General features: G+C 35.0%; 1 protein-coding gene across 9 annotated transcripts in view; it reads right to left on the minus strand.

Moving 5' to 3' along the window:
• CDC27 (cell division cycle 27) overlaps nt 1-21987 on the minus strand; it is a 58803-nt gene that overhangs the window by 12436 nt on the left and 24380 nt on the right. For 3 of the 9 annotated variants that reach the window (XM_079904559.1, XM_079904556.1, XM_079904560.1), the window contains exons 5-14: nt 19371-19468; nt 18454-18608; nt 18137-18348; nt 16843-16957; nt 14393-14526; nt 6296-6395; nt 4863-5070; nt 4478-4650; nt 1506-1658; nt 389-597 (exon numbers count right to left, since the gene is read on the minus strand). In XM_079904559.1, coding sequence (XP_079760685.1) covers nt 389-597; nt 1506-1658; nt 4478-4650; nt 4863-5070; nt 6296-6395; nt 14393-14526; nt 16843-16957; nt 18137-18348; nt 18454-18608; nt 19371-19468 — 1557 coding nt within the window. The remainder of the gene's footprint in view (nt 1-388; nt 598-1505; nt 1659-4477; nt 4651-4862; nt 5071-6295; nt 6396-14392; nt 14527-16842; nt 16958-18136; nt 18349-18453; nt 18609-19370; nt 19469-21987) is intronic. The other 6 variants (XM_079904557.1, XM_079904562.1, XM_079904561.1 and 3 more) reach the window with 3 other exon arrangements.

A 21987-nucleotide genomic window follows, 5' to 3' on the forward strand; every position in this document is an offset into this window, starting at 1 on the left:
AAATAGAAAATTGCTATAATGATTAACCCAAAAGATTAACCTTCCACAGTCCCAACCACTTTCTATTTTAATCACCATTTTAGTGTTCTAAGAAATAGTAGCAAATCAAAGTAACAAAACCACCTATTTGCAAAAATTTGGTAGGAGAAAAGGTTGAAACTGTTGAATATAAGGATCTGGAATTCTATTGGCATTAGTTAAGAGTTTGTTAAAGGTATAAATTTCACATAAAAAACCATTTTGGTTAGAAGTTATCAACTAGTAGGTACCATTCTCAAGTATTAGTTAGTAATCAAATTCATGACAACAAAGAGATATCTAATAAGAAAAATTACTGAGTATCAGCCCCATCAATAAGACACTGCCTTTGCACTTTGTTAGCACTTACCATGCATTATAATGTCTAGGATTGACTCTGATAGCATTTCGAAAACAAGCTAATGCTTTGTCTAATTCTTCAGTTAACACAAACTCATGCCCTAATAGAGTATAGGCATAAGCATAATTTGGATCAACCTGGATAGCTCTCTGGAAGAATTTAATCGCAATATCATGTTCCCGTTGCAAACTGAAACAGTTCCCTGCAGCACACCAGGCCTTAAAAAAATGGAAACAAGAAGCAAATGCACAATTAAAATTTTGTTTTATTTTTTTCTAACAAAAGCAATCTATGACTAAAATCAAGACTCAGATCTTATTTAGAACAGAAAGACAGCAATTGAAAGAGTTTTAATATAGTCAATCCTCATTCATGGATTCCATATTGGCAAATTTGTCTACTTTCTAAAATTTATTTGTAAAACCAAAATCAATACTTGCAGTGCTTTAGTGATCACTGGTGGATCCAAGTGTGATATGTGTGTGTGTATTTCCCCTAGGAGCAATGGTTCAGTATTTGCCAATTCAGTGTTCATGGAGACTACAGAAGCTTAAATATGTTACAGAAGTACCACTAAATATTCTTGAGGAGCACAGAAATAAAATCCTTATAGGACTGAAACATGTAAACTGCGCCTATGTCTTAAAATGACAGTTAAAATTATTATTTTAATTTAAAATGAGCACTTTAAAAAAATCTCTATTTCTGTTTAATGAACTCTACTCTTGGTGACAACAGCAATTATAACAAAACCAAATCTTGATTAATCCTGAATGAAAAATCTGCTTTATGATTTTTCTATTTGTGAATCTGCACCATATACTCTAGGATTTCCCCTTCTTCTCTGAGTCCCTGCCTATACAGAAGAATACGAAAATAAGTGTGGGTGATACTAAATGAATGATTTGGGTCATTTCCGTTTGGTAAAGATGATCAAAAGATAGCTACAGGGAATTCCCTGGTGGTTCGGTGGTTAGGACTCTGCACTCTCACTGCCTAGGGCCTGGGTTCACTCCCTGGTCAGGGAACTAAAATCCCACAAGCTGCGCTGGTGAGGCAAAAAAAATAAAATAAAATAAAAATAAAAAAAGATAGCCACATAAGCAAAGTGTTTCAGTTAATTTACCTCTGGTGAATTTTTATCCATATCTGTTAAGTCTTTCGAAAGAACTGAAAGAGCAACATCCTTTTGAAGATGCCAAAGTGTTGTAGAGTAGATCTCCATGCCTTCGACTCTGTAATTCTCAATTCTTCTAACCTCTGAGAATATTCTTTCAGCCTGAAATATAAAAACTAGTAAGGGGAAAACAAGTTGATACAATTTACATATACAGAGGGAGAGTGCTGGGCACTGTTCTCATAGGACCTAAACGCTGCCTTGTTTTACAGTGTTTATGTGAACTAGTATTGATACTAACACATGGCCAAATTGAGCAACCTTCCATGGTAGGTCAAATATTGATGTAATCATATTCACACTTAACCTAGTTTTTATAAACAAGTTATGGCAGGAACATGAATTCTGAAAAGAAAATTTGTTTCCACCAAAAAGACAGAAGAGAGATCTATACAAAGTTAATAATTTAAAAAGAAGTCAATTATTTTATTCTCAAAAAACACTATTCCATGTTTTAATTATGGCTTTATAGAATAACTCTCAGGAAAGGTGAGAGAAGAATGACCTGTGTAATACAAAACCTATTTTTGTACTGATTATTAAGAGGTTGAGCTGAAAACTTCAGGGGAAAAACAGGCTTGGCTGGCCACCAACCCTATGGCATGTTGAGCACTGAATATTTTCATCAATGTCTTACCTGCTAGGAACTATAGTCCCTGCCTAGTATAATTCCCTTTTCTTCTGCAGCACTCTCTTGACTTTAGGGTCCCTTCTCAGCTACCAGGTCAAAGTTTTTCCTCACCACACTCAAAGCTTCCAGAACTGTGCTTCTCTCCCCTGAAGTTTGAGGCTTTGGGTTATGTAGCTCCCCAGTTTATCAATTCAGTAAGTTAAAAATTCTGAAAGTCAAGTTTAGTTTAGAATAAGGAATATCTGGTCTACTCTTAATGAAATGAAGATGACAAAATATGGAAACAGAATTTATAAAACTAGAAAAATAGGAACAATTCTTACATATGGCCATATACTATCTAAATTTAGCTTAGATTTGTGACTTCCCTGAATCCCTTAAAAGTTATACAGATAAGTTTTTCAAATGGGCATTTTTCAAACAGGCATTGGTTAAGAGAAGACAGACCTAACCACCTGCTAAATACAGGTTTTGGAAACCTTCTGGTTTAAAATTTTTCAGAATCTATTGCTTCCTCTGAAAAGTGACTGTGCCATAGACAAAAAGGAAAATGAAAAAAAAACTTACTAAATTAAGTTGAAACAAAGGCTTTCTTTAGTTAAATATCTGGGTCTACATCTGCTCTATAATTAGGGGTAACAATAAAATTCATGTAAAGTACCTGTGAAACAATAAATAAGAAATAATCCACATAAAGCTTTTACCTGTGTACCAATTAAAAAAACCACAATCCAGCAATGAAAAAGTCTTTCTGTCTACAACTCTTTTTTCTTTAGTACTCAAAATTACAAGATAAATTACAATTTATTACAAGATAGATTATAAAAATTATAAGATAAATTACAATTGTAATTTACAATAAATTTCAATTCTGCATTTATTCTCTACCTGGAAGTACACTTCACCCCTAGAGCTTTGCATGGCTCATTCAGGGAGAAGTAACCTTTTTCTGAGCATGTTTTTTAAAAAATAGCACCATAATTCACTGTCTCCCAATCTCCTTACCATGCCTCATTTTTCTTTCATATGACTTATTGCTATGTCATATGCTTATTGCTATTATTATTGCTATTTCTTTCATATGCTTATTGCCTGTCCTTATATATTTATTGGCTTACAATATGTCTCTTACTAGAAAGTAAGCTCTCTGAAGGCAAGCAATTATCTGTCTAGCTATATTACAGTACAGAATAGAGTCTAGGATACAACATGCACTCAAATATATGCTGAAAGTAATCAGGGCAAATAAGTGACCTTATTATCAACTTTAAATAATTTATGTTAGAGAAATTTTACTAATATATAGGTTTCTTAAAGTTTTTTTTAAACGTTTTTCTAATTTTAAGTTTAGGGGCAGGGGGATGAAGTGCTTTGAAAGAAGAAATGGGGAGTAAATTAGAATTTTCTTTGGCTTTAGGCTAATCATCCTCTCCTTTCCTGATTTAAACAGATAACTTAAGCAACAAATATAATTAAAATTAAAATGATAAAAGCCTTGTAATATGGACATTATGTTCTCCATTACATACAACTTTCTCCATAGTATTAAATTTATAAAACATACTAAATGCCAAAAAGTCATCCCAGTAAGAACTCTATATATATAGTAGAAAGAATTGATTATAAACATCTATTACATGGTAAATACACATTTTCAGATCCAACTAAGTAGAGTACAAATGTTTCACATAAGAATGTATCGATGGGGACCTCCCTGGTGGTCCAGGGGTAAAGAACCCACCTTTCAAGCAGGGGACACGGGTTCCATCTCTGGTCGGGAACTAAGATCCCACATGCTGTGGGGCAACTAAGCCCACGTGCCACAACTATTGAGCTCACGCCTCAAGGAGAGAGCCCGCATGCCACAAACTACAGAGCCCGCGTGCCACAACTAGAGAGAGAATACCTTCCTGCCACAACTAGAGAGACACCCAAGCAGACCATGTGCCGTAACAAAAAGATCCTGCATGCCTCAACAAAGATCCTGTGTGCCCCAACTAAGACCTGACACAAGCCAAAAAAAAAAAAAAAAAGGAAAAATAAATTTAAAAAAGAAAAGAATGTATGGATGACTTGGGTTCTCTACAAATCTATCTCAAGTAATCCCAAAGAATTTAAACTACCCCTTAACACAAGAAAGAATTGTGCTCATATATATATATATAGTGACAAAATAAATATAGACATTACATAATAAATACCCTTTATATCTAGGCTTCTCAAGCATAAGCATTTTAATTAAATTTAAATTATCTCTAGAAAGGCATATATAACTGTTTTTCATACTTACTTGCATGTACTCTGAAAGTTCAAAATAGGCCCTTCCAATCTGGCACAGGACCCAACCAGTATTGTAGTGGTGAGAAGGTAGGTGGCTCAAGATATTTATAGCTTCTTTGCAGTTGTATGAGCACAAAGCTAAATAACCTTTCCCCATTTCACGAAGAAGGCTCATCAAACCTTCTAGGAGAAAACAATGTAGTAAACAAAGGAGAAAAACACAGTAAAGCAGTCTGGTTTTCTAGAAAGGCTAATTACAAAATAATTCATTAAAAATTCCAACATCTATCCAGAAAAAAATGGAAAGCACTTTAATGAACATAAATAAATTTACTTAAAATAAGTGAATAAAATAAAATAAAATACAAAGAAGACAGTAAGCATTTAAAACAGACCTGCTGCTGCTTTCTGTAGATTAAATGCCTGGATCTGAGGTGTGATTGTGGAGATTTTCCCTTCTGAAATGATTGCAGAGTCTAATTTAGTTATTTCTAGGCTATCATTTATGTTAGGTTGAGTTATTCCTCCTTTATTAGTTTTACTTTTTGTTTTTCTGTTTGGGATTTTAGGTGGAAACTTCATTTTTAATTTTTTGCTATTCTCCTGTAACAAGAAGGAAAATCCCACACTTATTACACTCATTTATTTTAGACATCCCCCCAACCCTTTTCTCAAGTATTAGATATAAAATAAACAGTTTTGATTGATCTGTATTTTTCTCAGAAAACAAGTCATCAGTCATTTAATTTGGAACGCAACAATTCTGAAAATAAATCATAGTAACTAACTAGTGTTTAAGGTACATTAGCTTTAAGCATTTCTCTTTATTGAAAGTATATCACTTTTGGGACTTCCCTGGTGGTCCAATGGTTAAGAATCCACCTTCCAATGCAGGAGACGTGGGTTCGATCCCTGGCTGGGGAACTAAGATCCCACATGCCGTGGGGCAACTAGGCCCATGAACCACAACTAGAGAGAAGCCCACGTGCCGCAACTACGAGCCAACGCAGCCAAATAAATAAACAAACATTTTTTTAAAAACCATCACTTTCATTTATTATTTAAAAATAAGAAAGTAAAAAAAAAAAAAAATAAGAAAGTAAGTAGATACAACAACTATCTAATTGTCTCAGAGCATTGTAATTTATAAGGTACAAAATTGCTGATCTATATATGTCAAAGTTAAAGACTGTCCATAATATTTGTCAATAGATGAAGAAAATTTACCAAAGGTATAAGTTCCTCCAATTGTGCAAAGAAACGTGCAAAGAAAACACAGAAAATTTCCATTTACTCTTCCCACAACTTTTAGCAATGGTAACATTTGACATAGCCGTAGTACACCATCAAATCCAGGAAACTGGAATTGGTACAACACTAGCAACCAAAACTATAGATCTTATTTGGATTTCATCAGTTTTCACATGCACCTTTTAAAAAATTTTGGTGTGTATACTTCAGTATAATTTTGTCACATGTATGGATCTGTGTAATCAACTACCACAATAAAGATATAGGACTGCTCTACCACTACACAAAGAAATTCCCTTGTGCTATGCTGTAAAAGTCACATCCTCCCCTCAGTTCTAGCTCCTAATAACTACTGACCTGCTCTCCATCACTATAATTTTGTAATTTCTACAATGTTATATTTATTAAAGGACCAAGAAAATTTACAAATGTTACAGATGGTCCTCCAAATTAAAAAACATTAAAAAATTTTTAAATAGTCTCCTAATTTATTCATCAGACATTGAGTCATCGATGAACAGAAATTTTAGAGGAGGAAGCATTAAGTAAATGTGATATACAGAAATCTTTAAATTACCTTGGTTGTAGAGCTGTCACTAGTAAAAAGTCGTGAACTTCTTCGAGGCAGTGCATTTGGGGGAGATGTGATAGTGGGGCTCAATACCTGAGGTGTTGTACTAAAAAATTATAAAAGTAGACATTAAAAAAAAACCTCAGTTTATGACCATTAACTATTGTTTCAATTCAAGTATATTAAAAAATAAGCATTCAACATGTTCGCATTCTAAAATTGATGACATCAGTCCTTTTCTCATCCCCCTATGAAAACTCTTATTTAAAAAATGATTCTTGTTATGATAAAATGATAAAAATTATAGCACAGATCTTCACTCTATCTGAAATTGCTAATTTGAACTTAAAACAATCCACATAAAAATTATGGGTCAATAAATAGTAAACACATCTATAAACCAATTATCTCTAGCCCTCATTTGCAACTATAGCAAGTTAGAGAAAAAGAAAAAGAAAGCTGGACATGGACAGTCTAAATGTGGGGTATTTGCCAACAAATAAATACCACTAGAACAATTGATACCTGGGAAGTTATTACCCTGTAAATTCAAACAGCCACACCAAGGGATTATTCTGTTTAGAGCAAAAGGAATCTAATAATCACTTGGATAGATTTTTTTTTTTTACTTTAAAGGCAAATCTTAAGATATAAGAATTCTATTCTTGATACACACACTATACATAAAATAGATAAACAAGGATTTACTGTATAGCACAGGGAACTATATTCAGTATCTTATAATAACCTACAATGGAAAAGAATCTGAAAAAGAATATATGTGTATGTGTATATATATATATGTATGTATGTAAAACAAATCATTTTGCTGTACACCTGAAACTAATACAATTTTGTAAATCAACTATAGTTCAATTAAAAAAAAAAGAATTCCATTGTTAGAAAGCAAGCAGATTTAAACTTCAAATTATCTAATTGACAGTAAGTCTATGGACTAAACTATTTACAGTTTATACAGCTTATGGGAAATCCTACTAATTACCTGAGTCTGGGTCAAAGAAGCTTCTGAAAATAAAAGAGAAGCTGACCAGTGAATAAAACAATGCACAGGCTTTCAAAGATACAATCTCAATGTAGAGATTTCAGCAAGTGAGGTCATTTGGGTTGACCAATTTACTTTTTAATGATAATTTTTTTATTAATACTATTTTTTTTTAGCACAGTTTAAGGTTCACAGCAAAACTGAGGGGAAGGTGCAGAGAATTTCTATATACTCCCTGCTCCCACACATGCACAGTCTCCCCCGTTATCAGCATCCCCCACCAAAGTGGAACAATGTTACAGTTGATGAATCTACAGTGACTATCACATTGTCACTCATTGATAATCATCCAAAGCCCATAGTTTACCTTAGAGGTCACTCTTGGTTTTGTATATTCTATGGGTTTGGAAAAATGTATTATGACATGCATCCATCATTATATTATCATACAGAATGTTTTCACTGCCCTAAAAATCCTCTGTGCTCTGCCTACTCATCCCTCCTCCTTCCTTGGCAACTATTTACCTTTTTACTGTTTCCATAGTTTTGCCTTTTCCAGAAACCTATTCATTTTTAAAAGTACCATTATCCTTTACTTGGCAGGAACAACTATGTGTCATTTATACTATACATGTAAGCTATATTTTGTCAATAAGATTACGTTAACTATAGAAAAGACTTTTGCCTGAGAAGTAGGAGGGAATAACTTCATAGTATGGAGCAGTTTATAGGGAGGACAAGCCTGAGAAAGATGCTGAGCTTGCTTTAAACAGGCAAAAGGCTACATGAGGGTAACATACATCTTGTGGGGGTAGAAGTAAAAATAATAAGAGAGTTCTGGGGCTAGGAGGTTAAAGAAGACATCCCTGTATTATAATTTTCATTAGGGTTCTGTTAGCTCCAAAGGGCCATCTGACAAAATAAAAAACTCAAAGTCTGACAGGCACCAGAAAAGTGAAACAGGATACTGCATCTGTTTAACTAGGAGTTTGACAGTGAAAGGCATGTGCTCCAGAATCAGACTGTTGAAGTTTAAAATCAGGTTCTACCACTTACTACTTAATTTGACTATGTGCCAATTATATGAAATACCATTTAAAAAAGTTTTTGTAAATAGCATCATCTTATGGCTTTGCAATAAAATATGAAACATCCTAGTAATTATAGGAAAATGCCTTGGAAAGATTATAGAAATGATTTTTAGAGGTTAACATGTGGAGAAAACGATGACCAACAAACTTTCTTGGGTGATTTAGCTAAGAGTACTAAATAAAAGAACAGACTTCTACCAATTATGATAGAGTAATATGGAATTATTTATTCCAGATTTATTCTCCCATCTTAATCAACTATAATACTGAACAAAATATATGAAACAATGTTTTTCAGACACTGGACAGCAGGTAGCACATGCCTGAGGAAAGTTCTGAGGATGCAGGGCAGGAAAGGGGAACACAACTAGAGCTCAGTGGACTCCGTGTGTTGAGAAGAAAATGTTGAGAATTCAGGGAAGCCAAGGCAGTTAGAATCTGCAGGTTGCAGCACCAGAAAGGAGAGCGCTACAAAGAGGGGAGCTCCAAAGATCTGTAAGAGGTTTCCTTAGAGTCTTCAGTTGAAAACTGACCAGTGCAGGTGTTTGAGTGTTGTATGATAATTTGCCTAGTCTTGTCCCAAGTTGTTGATAGGGAGCTTTTAAATCTTCAGAATTTCCCAAGTGATATCTTTGTTACTCATTGTGGGTGTCTGGGACCATGCCTAAGTTTATGCTAATGAAGTGACTCATGGTGGGGTCCTAGATAGTTTCAGGATGGGGGGCTGGCCATATTGGAAAGATTAACCATGTGATTAGAGGACTGGACTTTGAGCTAGGTGATATTAGCCTGACCTCCTCCAGGAAGGGGAAGGTGGCTGGAGACTAAGTTCATTCAAGGGATCAATGACACAATATATCATGCCTATGTAATAAAACCCATTAAAAACTCTGAACATCAAATCTTGGTTGAGTTTCCTGGTTGATAAACACACAGATATGCCGAGAGGGTGACATCTCGATTCCACATGGAGACAGAGGCTCTTGTATTCAGTACTCTCCCAGATCTTAACTTATGGGTCTCATTTGTCTGGTTCTGCTCTGTATCTTTTATAATAAAACTGTAATTTTAAGTATAGCACTCTCCTAGATTCTGTAAGTTGTTCTAGCAAATTATCAAACCTGAGGGGCTAGCATGAATCCTCAAATTTGTAGCCAGTTGGCTAGAAATGTGAGTGGCCTGGGGAACCCCTGAGCTTGTAACTGGCAAGTCAGTAAGACTTGATGACAGTCTTGTTGGGACTGTGACCATAGCCTGCAAAATCTATGCTAAGTCTGGGTAGTTAGCATCAGAATTGCTTTACAGTATTGCAGTGAGGAAACTACCAGAATGTGGTGAAAGAACTACTGAAAAGGAGCAGGCAGAACAATTCTTGGAGCTCACCTTGGTCTGGGAATGGCTCATATATTCAATAGCCAGAGTGAAAAAACCTCATACTAAACAGAACATTGAGTAGAGTATTCAAAGTGGGGCAAAATTAATCCAGACTAAAGGCTGCTCTTGTCCCACCGAACAAATTAAAAAGCAAAACCTGAAAGGATCAAGCTGTTAACAAGTAATTTAAGTGCATCCCACATATGGTCACCTTATCTTTGATAAAGGAGGCAAGAATATACAATGGAGAAAAGACAGCCTCTTCAATAAGTGGTGCTGGGAAAACTGGACAGCTACATGTAAAAGAATGAAATTAGAACACTCCCTAACACCACAAACAAAAATAAACTCAAAATGGATGACAGACCTAAATGTAAGGCCAAACACTATAAAACTCTTAGAGGAAAACATAGGCAGAACACGCTACGACATAAATCACAGCAAGATCCTTTTTGACCCACCTCCTAGAGAAATGGAAATAAAAACAAAAATAAACAAATGGGACCTAATGAAACTTAAAAGCACAGCAAAGGAAACCATAAACAAGACGAAAAGACAGCCCTCAGAATGGGAGAAAATATTTGCAAACGAAGCAACTGACCAATTAATCTCCAAAATATACAAGCAGCTCATACAGCTCAATATCAAAAAAACAAACAACCCAATCCAAAAATGGGCAGAAGACCTAAATAGACATTTCTCCAAAGAAGATACACACATTGCCAACAAACACATGAAAGGATGCTCAACATCACTAATCATTAGAAAAATGCAAATCAAAACTACAGTGAGGTATTACCTCACACTGGTCAGAATGGCCATCATCAAAAAATCTACAAACAATAAATGCTGGAGAGGGTGTGGAGAAAAGGGAACCCTCTTGCACTGTTGGTGGGAATGTAAATTGATACAGCCACTATGGAGAACAGTATGGAGGTTCCTTAAAAAACTAAAAATAGAACTACCATATGACACAGCAATCCCACTACTGGGCATATACCCTGAGAAAACCATAATTCAAAAAAAGTCATGTACCACAATGTTCATTGCAGCACTATTTACAAGAGTCAGGACATGGAAGCAACCTAAGTGTCCAATGACAGATGAATGGATAAAGAAGATTTGGCACATATATACAATGGAATATTACTCAGCCACAAAAAGAAACAAAATTGAGTTATTTGTAGTGAGGTGGATGGACCTAGAATCTGTCGTACAGAGTAAAGTAAGTCAGAAAGAGAAAAACAAATACCGTATGCTAACACATATATATGGAATCTAAAAAAAAAAATGGTTCTGAAGAACCTAGGGGCAGGACAGGAATAAAGACGCAGATGTAGAGAATGGACTTGAGGACATGGGGAGGGGGAAGGGTAAGCTGGGACGAAGTGAGAGAGTGGCATTGACATATATACACTACCAAATGTAAAACAGATAGCTAGTGAGAAGCAGCTGCATAGCACAAGAAGATAAGCTCAGTGCTTTGTGACCACCTAGAGGGGTGGGATAGGGAGGGTGGGAGGGAGACACAAGAGGGAGGGGATATGGGGTTATGTGTATACGTATAGCTGATTCACTTTGTTATACAGCAGCGACTAACACAACAATGTAAAGCAATTATACTCCAATAAAGATATTAAAAAAAAACTTTAAGTGCATCCCAGAACAATACTTGAAAAATACTTAAAAGGATACAAAAAGTCCAGCATTCAACCACGTAAAATTTCCAAAACCGGCATACAAAAAAACCCTGGCATGGAAAGAAGCAGAAAAATATAACCTATACTGAAGAGAAAAACCAATCAATAAAAAACAGACACAGTAAGACTTAGTAGTTAAGATCATTAGAAGAGCTACTATAAAATGTAGTTCCATATGTTAAAAAAGGTAGAAGAAAGCACGGGCATGTTAAGGAGAGAACCAAATCAAACTTCTAGAGATGAAAAACAGAATGCCTAAGATAAAATACACACACACACACACACACACACACACACTGAACGGGATTAACAGCAGATTAGACACTGCAGAAGAAAAGATTCGTTAGCTTGACGACACAGTAGTAAACCCTATCCAAAATGAAAGAGAAGAAAAAGACTGGAAACAAAAAAGAACAGAGTATTAGTGAACTGTGGGACAACTTTAAACAGTCTAATATACATGTACTTAAAGTCCCAGAATGAGAGAGAAGGACATGGACAGAAAAAGTATTTGAAGAAATAATGGCCCCAAATTAGCTAAATTTGATGAAAACTATCAACTTACAGATCCAAGGAGCTCAATGAATTTGAAGGCCAAGAAAGGAGAAAACACACTACAGCACCTCATAATCAAATGGCTTAATTATCAGTGATAAAGAAAATATCTTAAGAGTCAGAGAAAAGAGACAGATTACATACATAGAGAAACAAAAATGAGGATGGCAACAGGCTTCTTGTCAGAAGCAATGCAAGCCAGTAGACAGGAACGCAACATCTTTAAAGAAGAAAAAAACTGTCAACTAGAATTCCATACCCAGGACTTCCCTGGTGGTCCAATGGGTAAGACTCTGTGCTCCCAATACATGGGGCCCGGGTTTGATCCCTGGTCGGGGAACTGTTAGATCTCGCATTCATGCCACAACTAAGGGTCCACATGCTGAAACTAAGAAGCCCACATGCTGCAACTAATAAGTCCACATGCCACAACTAAAGATTCCGCATGCCTCAACGAAGATTCTGCATGCTGCAACTAAGACATAGTGCAGCCAAAATAAATAAATATTTAAAAAAAGAATTCAATACCCAGTGAAAATATCTTTCAAAAATAAAAACAAAGGTGAACTTAAAACTTTCTTCTGCATACAAAGGCTGAAAAAAAATTCATTACCAACAGACCTAGACTACAAGAAGTGTTAAAAGAAGTCCTTCAAGATGAAGAAAAAAAAAAATACCAAATTGAAATTTGGATCTACAGAAAGAAACAGAGCGCCAGAAACAGTAAATATGTGGGTATCTATAAAACAGACTTCTTTTTCTTATTAAAAAAAAGTCTCTGTTAAAGATAACTATTTAAGGCAGAAATTATAACAATCACTCTAAAGTAAAATATATGACAGCAATAGCATACAGACTGAGAGAGGAGCATGAAAATATACCGTTATAAGGTTTTATACTGTATGTGACATGGTAAAGTATTACATGAAGGTAGACTTTGATAAGTTAAAATGTGTAATATAAACCCTAAAACGACCTCTAAAAAGACAAAATAAAGAGTAAGTGTTAATAAGGCAATGTTATGGGTTGAATTGTATCTCCAAAAGGATATGTTGAAGCCCTAACCCCTGGTACTGTTAATGTGAACTTTTTTGGAAATATGGTCTTTTTAGATGTAATCAAGTTAAGGTGAGGTCATCAGGGTGGGCCCTAAATCAACGTGACTGATGTCCTAATAAGAAAAAGGAAATCTGAATACAGAGGCACACAGAGAAGATGGCTATGTGGAGACGGAGGCAAATACTGAATTGTACTACCACAAAATAAGGAATGCCTGGGGCTACGAGAAGCTAGAAAGATAAGGATCCTCTCCTAGTGGCTTCAGAAGAAGCATGGCCCTGTCTATACCTTGATTTTGGATTATAGCTTCTAGAACTGTAAGTGAATAAATTTCTGTTGTTTTAAGCCACCCAGTTTGTGGTACTTTGTTACAGTAGCTGTAGGAAACTAAAACAAGCAATAAAGAAGATAAAGTGGTGTATATCAACAATACCTTAACTTAAAAAAAGAGAAGATAAAATGGAATTAATAATACAAAGAACACAAAATCATTATAGTTGATGCATATTAGTTAGTATATTTGTTTAAAGTGAAACGTATAATTCAGTAAATTATGTTTATGTATTCTTCAAGACTAGCATATACTTGGCCTGATTAATGCTGCTCTGCAGGAGGCCTCAGGCTCCTTCTCATAACTGAGCCTGAGGCAATCACTGTCACCTGCCTGAGAGCTGGCTCTCATGATGAGACGTACCATCCTGGCATTTTAGAAATATTGAGGCCTTTTATATAGTCAAGGTGTATGCGCACGTACGTCTGTTTTAAGACTTATGGTACATGTTCATTATTTTAGGAGACAAAGTTGGAGCTTTCTCTTAAAATATTAGCTATAATTTATTTTTGAGTCCTTGAACAAGAGAGATCCTACTTAACACCACTTCTGTGTGGAAATGGATTCATTATTTGAAGATTTATTGGAAGATTAGTATTATGATCCGTTTATAGAAATGCATAATAGGGGAAGGGGAGAATAATCTATCTGTACTTGACCAGTGGAGAAGGTCATATAAAAAAAGAAGAAAATTATTTTGGAGGACTGCTCAGAATATCTAGTTCAAACAAATTCATGAGGCAATTAGAGTAAAAAGGTATTTTAGCTAACTCTTGTCTTTATTTGCATAATAATACTCAACTAAAAATTAAACTCGTTTTTCAGTAAGTTAGAAATTTCAAATTTAACATATTCAAAATTTAAAATAGTCATTCTAGAATTCTTGGGACAGTCAAAACCTGCCTAAACTGAAGGATTACAATCATGTTTCACAATAAGAAACAATATCAAATAATGAACAGTATCAAATAATGACACCATAATAAATACCTTGTTTGTGGGCCAGAACTTTGTGTTTGTGCAACAAGAATTGGAGTTACCTCTCGACTGTTTCCACTCTGTGAGAAGACAGACTTTGTTCCAGTTTGGCCGATTCTGGCAACAGACTGTAAAACACAAAAAGTCTAAGGTTTGTGAATTATAAATTGCACTGTAAATGATAAAAGACATCATGATGTGCCCATCTACATTTTCCTAATACAAGATTTCATATTATATACCGTCTGTCATCTGAAAACACAAACTATTAATGTCATTATTTATGTCATTTTAGGTTAATTTAATGTTCTATTAGAATGAACATCAGCCTATTTCTTCATATTAACCTCAGTATTTTTACCCTTACACTATCCTTTCATCTTTCAACTTTAGTTTCCAGGGAAAGGCTCAAAATTCCTAGAAGCCATTTATTTATATATCTTTCCCAGTTGGGCTAAATGCTGAAGAACTTTAAGACAGCTACTATTCTCAAGATTTATGATCTAACTTAGTATACATAAAAAAATAATAATACAGCAAGATTTTATATCCCTTCTTTGGCACTTAGTAAAAACAGTTCTAGAGTAATTCAGAGGAGTAGATTAAAAAAAAATCATCTGATTATTTTCCAAATTCTAAGAATATTGCTCTTAGAATTAGCATTTCTTTCTGGTGTGTTCAATCTTCTATTAACTGGTCTCTGCTTGCCCCTTCTCTTTTCTCTAATTTACTACCTTATTTCTATTTATTTTAATCACTTAACCTTTTTTTTTCTTTTTTGGCTGCGCCACACATAATGAGGGATCTTAGTTCCCCGACCAAGGATGAAGCCATGTCCCCTTGCAGTGGAAGCAGAGTCTTAACCACTGGGCCACGAGGGAAGTCCTCACTTAACTTCTTTATAAAGTGATCTCTGGCTACTGTGTCAGTGGATACTAAAAAATTTTTTTACTACCAAATTAAGATCTTTAGCTACTCTCTCTTTCCCCAGGAGAGCCTGGCCATTCTAACCCTTCAATTATTATTTCTATCACTTGGCCAGAGTCTTTCCTCTATAACTAACTATCCACTGAATATTTTCACCTAATCTACCACTCCCTTCAATAAAACTTTTATAACACTTCCTCCTCTTCCTTCCCCAGATTAGCACCTCTACATTCACACAAGGGACAAAACTTAGTCAACTCTGGTCCTTATTTAGCAAAGTACTATCTACTAAACTCACTACTTGGTTTGATATTTTTAGTTGATACTGCAGGCAGACCTAGAAGTATACCTTTTCCAGGAATGTCTTGTAATAGAACAGAGGCAGAAGAGGTTGAGACAGGAAGAGGTTGAGACTGGGCAATGAAATCATGTAACTGTTCATTGCCTAACTTGTCCTTAATTACTCTGACTCACATGGTTTTGGTCTACTTCACCTGGCATGCTAACCACCATCCTGCTATGCCTTCTCATAACTGTAATAAACTAATTTCCACACTTATATTTCACTCCCATAATAATACAACAGCAGGTAGTTGCCAACTTTTAAAAAATCCTATTTAAAATAATCCACATATTAACTACTTTATAGTCCCTGTTTACCACTCTTGGAGTTCCTATTATCACTCATTAAGAAGCTATCATAGAAAAAAATTTTGCTGACTCTAAGGAAGTTCAGGAGTAAGAGTAAAAACAAAACAAGAAGCAACATGTCTCTCTAGGAGGGTAAAAGGGCTATATCAGTCATTCACATACCAGTTTGACTCATTTAGCTTCCATTTCTCAAACATCTATTAAGCACGGCAATAAGTATTTTACATATAACTAATTTAATTCTTACATAAGATACCCTGCACCACGGATATGTTTTAAATAAACAGCACTTTGGCTTCTACTGCCACAGACTTTAATAAAAGAATATTATAAAAAGAGTCGCAGTTGCAACTCTGTCTTGTTGCAGTATTTACTATAAGGATACTGTGAAATATTTTTCATTTTACTATACATTTATTACATATTTACTCCACCTGTATGAGGATTCACTATAAAAATTTTATTATCAGAAATAGCTGGCTTTATCATGTTAATTAGTAAAATTAAAAAACAAACATAGTGGTGGGGATAAGCAAAAACTATGGCAGGTATAATTTCCATTATTTACCTTCGAAGTGATAGAAACAATCTTAATTTTGTTTTTTAAAAAAAGGAAATTAAAAATCTGAATGTTTATTTAGCTATATGCTGAATTAAACTATACTTGTGAGTTACAAACTTACATGGCCAATAGAGCAACCAGCTTTGTGTCTCCTACTATGACTGGAGGCTATGATAATGACAACTTTCTTTTACATTTAGATAAACTCTTCTAAGGCAACAGCAATTAAAGAAAGTTAGATTCTGAAATTGCCTTTAACAGATTGGAATTTTAAATGAATTTCCTTCATCAATACCAAAACTGTATTTTACACGGAAAATACCTTTTTTGAAGGGGCTCCGGTTGATGGCACGTCAATTACAGAAGATGTATTAGTGTAGTTTTGTAAATAGGATCCATCTCCAGGACTTGGGGTTTCTAATGGCAAAATCCCAAAACTGAGAAGAGGTTGAAATCAAGGTGTCAAAAAGTCATCAAGGCATATATAAAGCAGCAGTATACTTAAATTAGAAGGTCTAAAAGGAAGAGAATGGCAAATCAGTCTTGGGGGCATTTAGGATCTGAGGGGCAGATTAAAAATAAGCTGTGAATGTAGACTATTCCACCCACCATAACTAAAATTAAAAAAAAAAATCAAACAATAAACTACATTGAGCAGCAACTACTGACTCAGGAGATTTATTAGAAATAAAGAAGAGTGGATTTGTAAAAGCTAAGATCCAGCTTATCAAATTACTTCAAATTCTTGCAATTTATGGGATTTAGACCCTATTACAGAGAAAATGTCTCCAGAAGCCAATGAACACATCTGTGGATTCAATGAGTTTTGTAATCTCATGGTCATACTATTTTAGTAGCTCCCTGGAACTGGGACCCAACTCATAGTCTGTTTTAACATATAATTTTTTTTTTTTTTGCGGTACGCGGGCCTCTTACTGTTGTGGCCTCTCCCGCTGCGGAGCACAGGCTCCGGACGCGCAGGCTCAGCGGCCATGGCTCACGGGCCCAGCCGCTCCGCGGCACGTGGGATCTTCCCGGACCGGGGCACGAACCCGTGTCCCCTGCATCGGCAGGCGGACTCTCTCTCAACCACTGCGCCTCCAGGGAAGCCCCTAACATATAATTTTTTATTTTGATTCTTTTGGATATGCTTCCTCTGGGCTGGGTTCCTATATTTATATATACATATATTTCTGATAATTTGACAAAATATTTCATATCAATAGGTGTCAATTCTTCCTTCCCATTTTGGAATACAGTACTTTAACAATAACCACTGCTGTCACTCTGATTATTATCATAAGCAATCCAACATTTTAAGAGGTTCACTGATGCACAGCCATAAACACAATATTTTTTAATGCATACACCAGCTGAATAATGCATGTTTTAAAATTTTCTCCAATATTTAAGACGGAATTTTTATCACAGGTACTGTATTTCTATTACTTCATTTTCTGAAAATGGAATAGGTTCATTATTGACTTATTAAATACCTCTATTTCCATAATGATTTAGAAGTTGCTGTTCATATTAATTTATATTACTAATATAGGAATTACTATATGATCGTTTAATATTACAGCACATTTTAAAGTATCTTTTATTTGTCTTACCTTGGGGTTAATGGGCTAAGAGCAGCTGGTCCTCCTAATAAACTTCGACCAGTTTTTGGTTTATTTTGAACTTGTTTAGATAATATGGAAGTTCCTGTTCCAAGAGGGACAGTATCTGGTGAAATTACAGCTGAATCAATATAAGACACTGAAGAATCTGTATTCAATGAGTACTTTGAATTGGAAGATTCTAAATTCAATCTGTTTAATTCCTGAAACAGAAAATTTCTACCATGTCATTTATGATACATTATTTAGTTCAGATCATTGATTTTCATTTTCACAATATTTTGAACACTAGTGTATAATACACTTACAATTGTGTCCTGGGGTGTTTCTGTAAGAACTGTCTCAGGCTGTCTGTGAGATAAACTATGATTAGATACTAGTGTTGTGCAAGAGTTGGGCAGACAGCTGCTAAAGTTCTGTAAAGATGTTAATTTAAATGTTTGGTCAGGATCTGGCTTTTCACCTGTGAAGGGGAAAAAAAAAAGTTTGCCTCTGAGGAAACAAAGGTTAAATTTTTTTTTCAAGCATGCATAAATCAGTGGAAATAAGGCCTTATCCAAAGTTTTAAAGTTCTTCTGTTTCAGTGAATCAGATTTATCTCCCAAAAGCCCATCCATCAATTTATCGTAAAAGTTTACCCCTAAGATAAAGCTGTAAATTCAGGAAATAAACTAAACCACAATGACACTGACTTTAAATATAATAAATCACAGGAGAATGCAGATTTCTTTGTTTGTTTTAAAGCAGAAAGCAAATAGATCTCATTTTGCTCAAGGTAAGGAGTGAGGGTGAAGAGGTGAAACGCTGTAGAAATCATACTAAAGTTTTGAGCACTTCCATGTAAAGACACAACAATGTTTTAAAATGATCCTTTATGCATCCTGGAACATATATACTGAGACACTCTCCCCCCATATTATCCAGGTCTTATTTATAGAACAGTTTCTGCTCTGGGCATTCTTTTAATTTCTTTTCTTACCCAGAATGCTGTTTTGGCTAGTGTTATACTCACAATACAACTCATTCTAGAGGACACAAGAATGGACACATTATTCCTAAAACATATGATTCTACCTTATTTCTTGTTCTCAATTTTAAAAGCCCTTAGCTTTGAAAAATACTTTTCTTGTGGATAATTTGTATCACTCTCCAAAAATTAAGCAGGGGAAAAAAAAGAAGAAGAAGAAATGGAAGAACCGTCCCGTAGCCACCTCTACAAGCTTACCTATTTCACATAATGATTCAAAGGGGGACCAGAGGAAAGGATTTAAACTAAGGCTCTTTTGGTAACATTCTGATCCTTTGGCAAGCCGATCTGTCTTGCTGTAAAGACAAACAAATAGATTAGACAAGCTATAAAATCTAAAACATCTATTACAAAGAAACTATTGATATAGAAAATTAGGTAAATCTTATATAAGTTCTGAGAGTACTCTGCTAGATTCTTTCTTAAATTATCAATTTCTCCTTCTTACCATCCTCCAACCTCTATTATTTAGGGCAGTTCAAGTCAAAAGTCAGGTAAAAGCAAACAGAACATGAATTGAAAGGAATGTTAACAAAATAAACAAGCTATCATAGCCTTCTTAAATACTATATTGCTTTTAATTTCCTGTTGGATATTAGAATTACTGAGGAAATATGGAAAACACCCAAATATTTCAGTCTTATTGTTGATTTTAAATATAAATCCCAGTGGTAATTTTGAAAGTGAATTAAATGCTTCAAATAATAGCACATTTAAATGATCAGATTTTTTAACAAAGTAGAGGTGGTAGCTCTTAACTTAAAGGAAAATTCACATTTCTTTCTAAATTGGGTATATAAAGGCTCACATTTAGAATATAAACAACATTCTTGGGACCTTATATACTTGAAACAATCTGGAAATTATCAGAACGGCATCGTTGCCTCCCTAGCTTTAATTTTATTTTATTTTAAATTAATTAATTAATTATTTTTATTTTATTTTTGGCTGCGCTGAGTCTTCATTGCTGTGCACGGGCTTCCTCTAGTTGCAGCGAGTGGGGCTACTCTTTGTTGTGGTGCACGGGCTTCTCCTTGCGGTGGCTTCTCTTGTTGTGGAGCACGGGCTCTAGGCATTCAAGCTTCAATAGTTGTGGCACGTGGGCTCAGTAGTTGTGGCTCACAGGCTCTGGGGCGCAGGCTCAGTAGTTGTGGCGCACGGGCTTAGTTGCTCTGCAGAATGTGGGATCTTCCCGGACCAGGGCTCGAACCTGTGTCCCCTGCATTGGCAGGCAGATTCTTAAGCACTGCGTCACCAGGGAAGCCCCTCCCTAGCTTTTAAATGGGGGAAGATGGGATTGAGGGTTAGTGAGACTTGTTGGAGCTTTCAGGTTAAAAAATACTATTCATCTGGTCTAAGGTTGAAATTCTTCATTATCTAATGGAAAAAAATTAAGATACAGCAATTTTTCCAAAACCCTAAGGTTTTATAAAGGACCAGATGGCATCTAACCAAGATTTTCAAAACAACCTTCAAATGAAACTATCAGTTAAAACATAATCTGTTTATGTGCTGTCAGTGTATCTCAGAGAACTGAAAAGAAGACCCCCTTGAGTAACTATATATTGGTGTGCCTTACTTCCAAATTTTGCAGGTGAATAGAAACTAGAATAAATGATGTAATAAAGACAAGAAAATACCACTAGTTGAAGACTATCTAGCTTCCCACATTTGCCTAATTTGACCCAATAAACACATAGACAAAGAAGGAAGCAGGAGCAGGAGGCAGGCTTTCAGAAAATGTAAGTTTTATCAGTCTATATCTAGGATTGCTTAGATGAAATTTCTTAAAGGAAAAATAGTTGTAACAAGAATAATATAATCATTTACCATGGATAGAGGGGTAACTTAAAAATAGGAAACAAAGACATAAAAAGAGTATTTTTTGAAAGTGATAATTAGGAGTGGAAAGTGTCAAATCAATGCTCAGGAACTTTTAACATAAGGCCATGAAAAGAAAAGTACAGTGAAATCTCAATGTTTGACCTAAACTAACTCATGTTATATAGCCCCATCATTGCTTATATAACTAATTATGGTTTGTCTATTTCTTTACCTTTTTTTTTTTTAAAGATTTTTTTTTTGATGTGGACCATTTTTAAAGTGTTTATTGAATTTGTTACAATACTGCTCCTGTTTTTGTTTTGGCTTTTTGGCCAGGAGGAATGTGAGATCTCAGCTCCCCGACCAGGGATTGAACCTGCACTCCCTGCACTGGACAGCGAAGTCTTAACAAACGGACCACCAGGGGAATCCCCAATTTATTTATCTTTCATGTGTGCTCTCTTGCAATTGATTATAAGCTTTCTGAGGACAGGAAATTAGATTTCTCATTTTTATATTACCTCTTTCCTGTTTACAATAGCCTCGCCCCCTTGCTTTGCTTGTACAATATATCATAAAATACTTTTACTAATAATTTTTAAAGTTGCATTGAGGAGAATATATGAATTACTTAAATGGCCAGAAAAGTGGTGGACGAACTGATGAAGCAAAGATAAAATAATCTATTCAAGAAAAAATATTATGAATATGTAAGAGGTGATCATTTGTGATGAAAATCCTCTTCTCCAGTATTATGTAAATTATATTCTCTTTTTACATTAGCAAAAGGTAAATTTTCTTAAACCTTTGATAAGTTGGCAAGGCTGATTTTTATAATAAGCCATGATCTGATTAATAGACCATAAAATAAATGTAAAACAAAATGTCTGCTAAGAAGAGATTAGATATACACAGACATGCACACACATGGATAGATACTGGTATGTATAAATATTGGGTTGGCCAAAAAGTTCGTTTGGGATGTTACGGA

The sequence above is a fragment of the Stenella coeruleoalba genome (assembly GCF_951394435.1).
Source record: "Stenella coeruleoalba genome assembly, chromosome: 19".
NCBI classification, from domain to species: domain Eukaryota; kingdom Metazoa; phylum Chordata; class Mammalia; order Artiodactyla; family Delphinidae; genus Stenella; species Stenella coeruleoalba.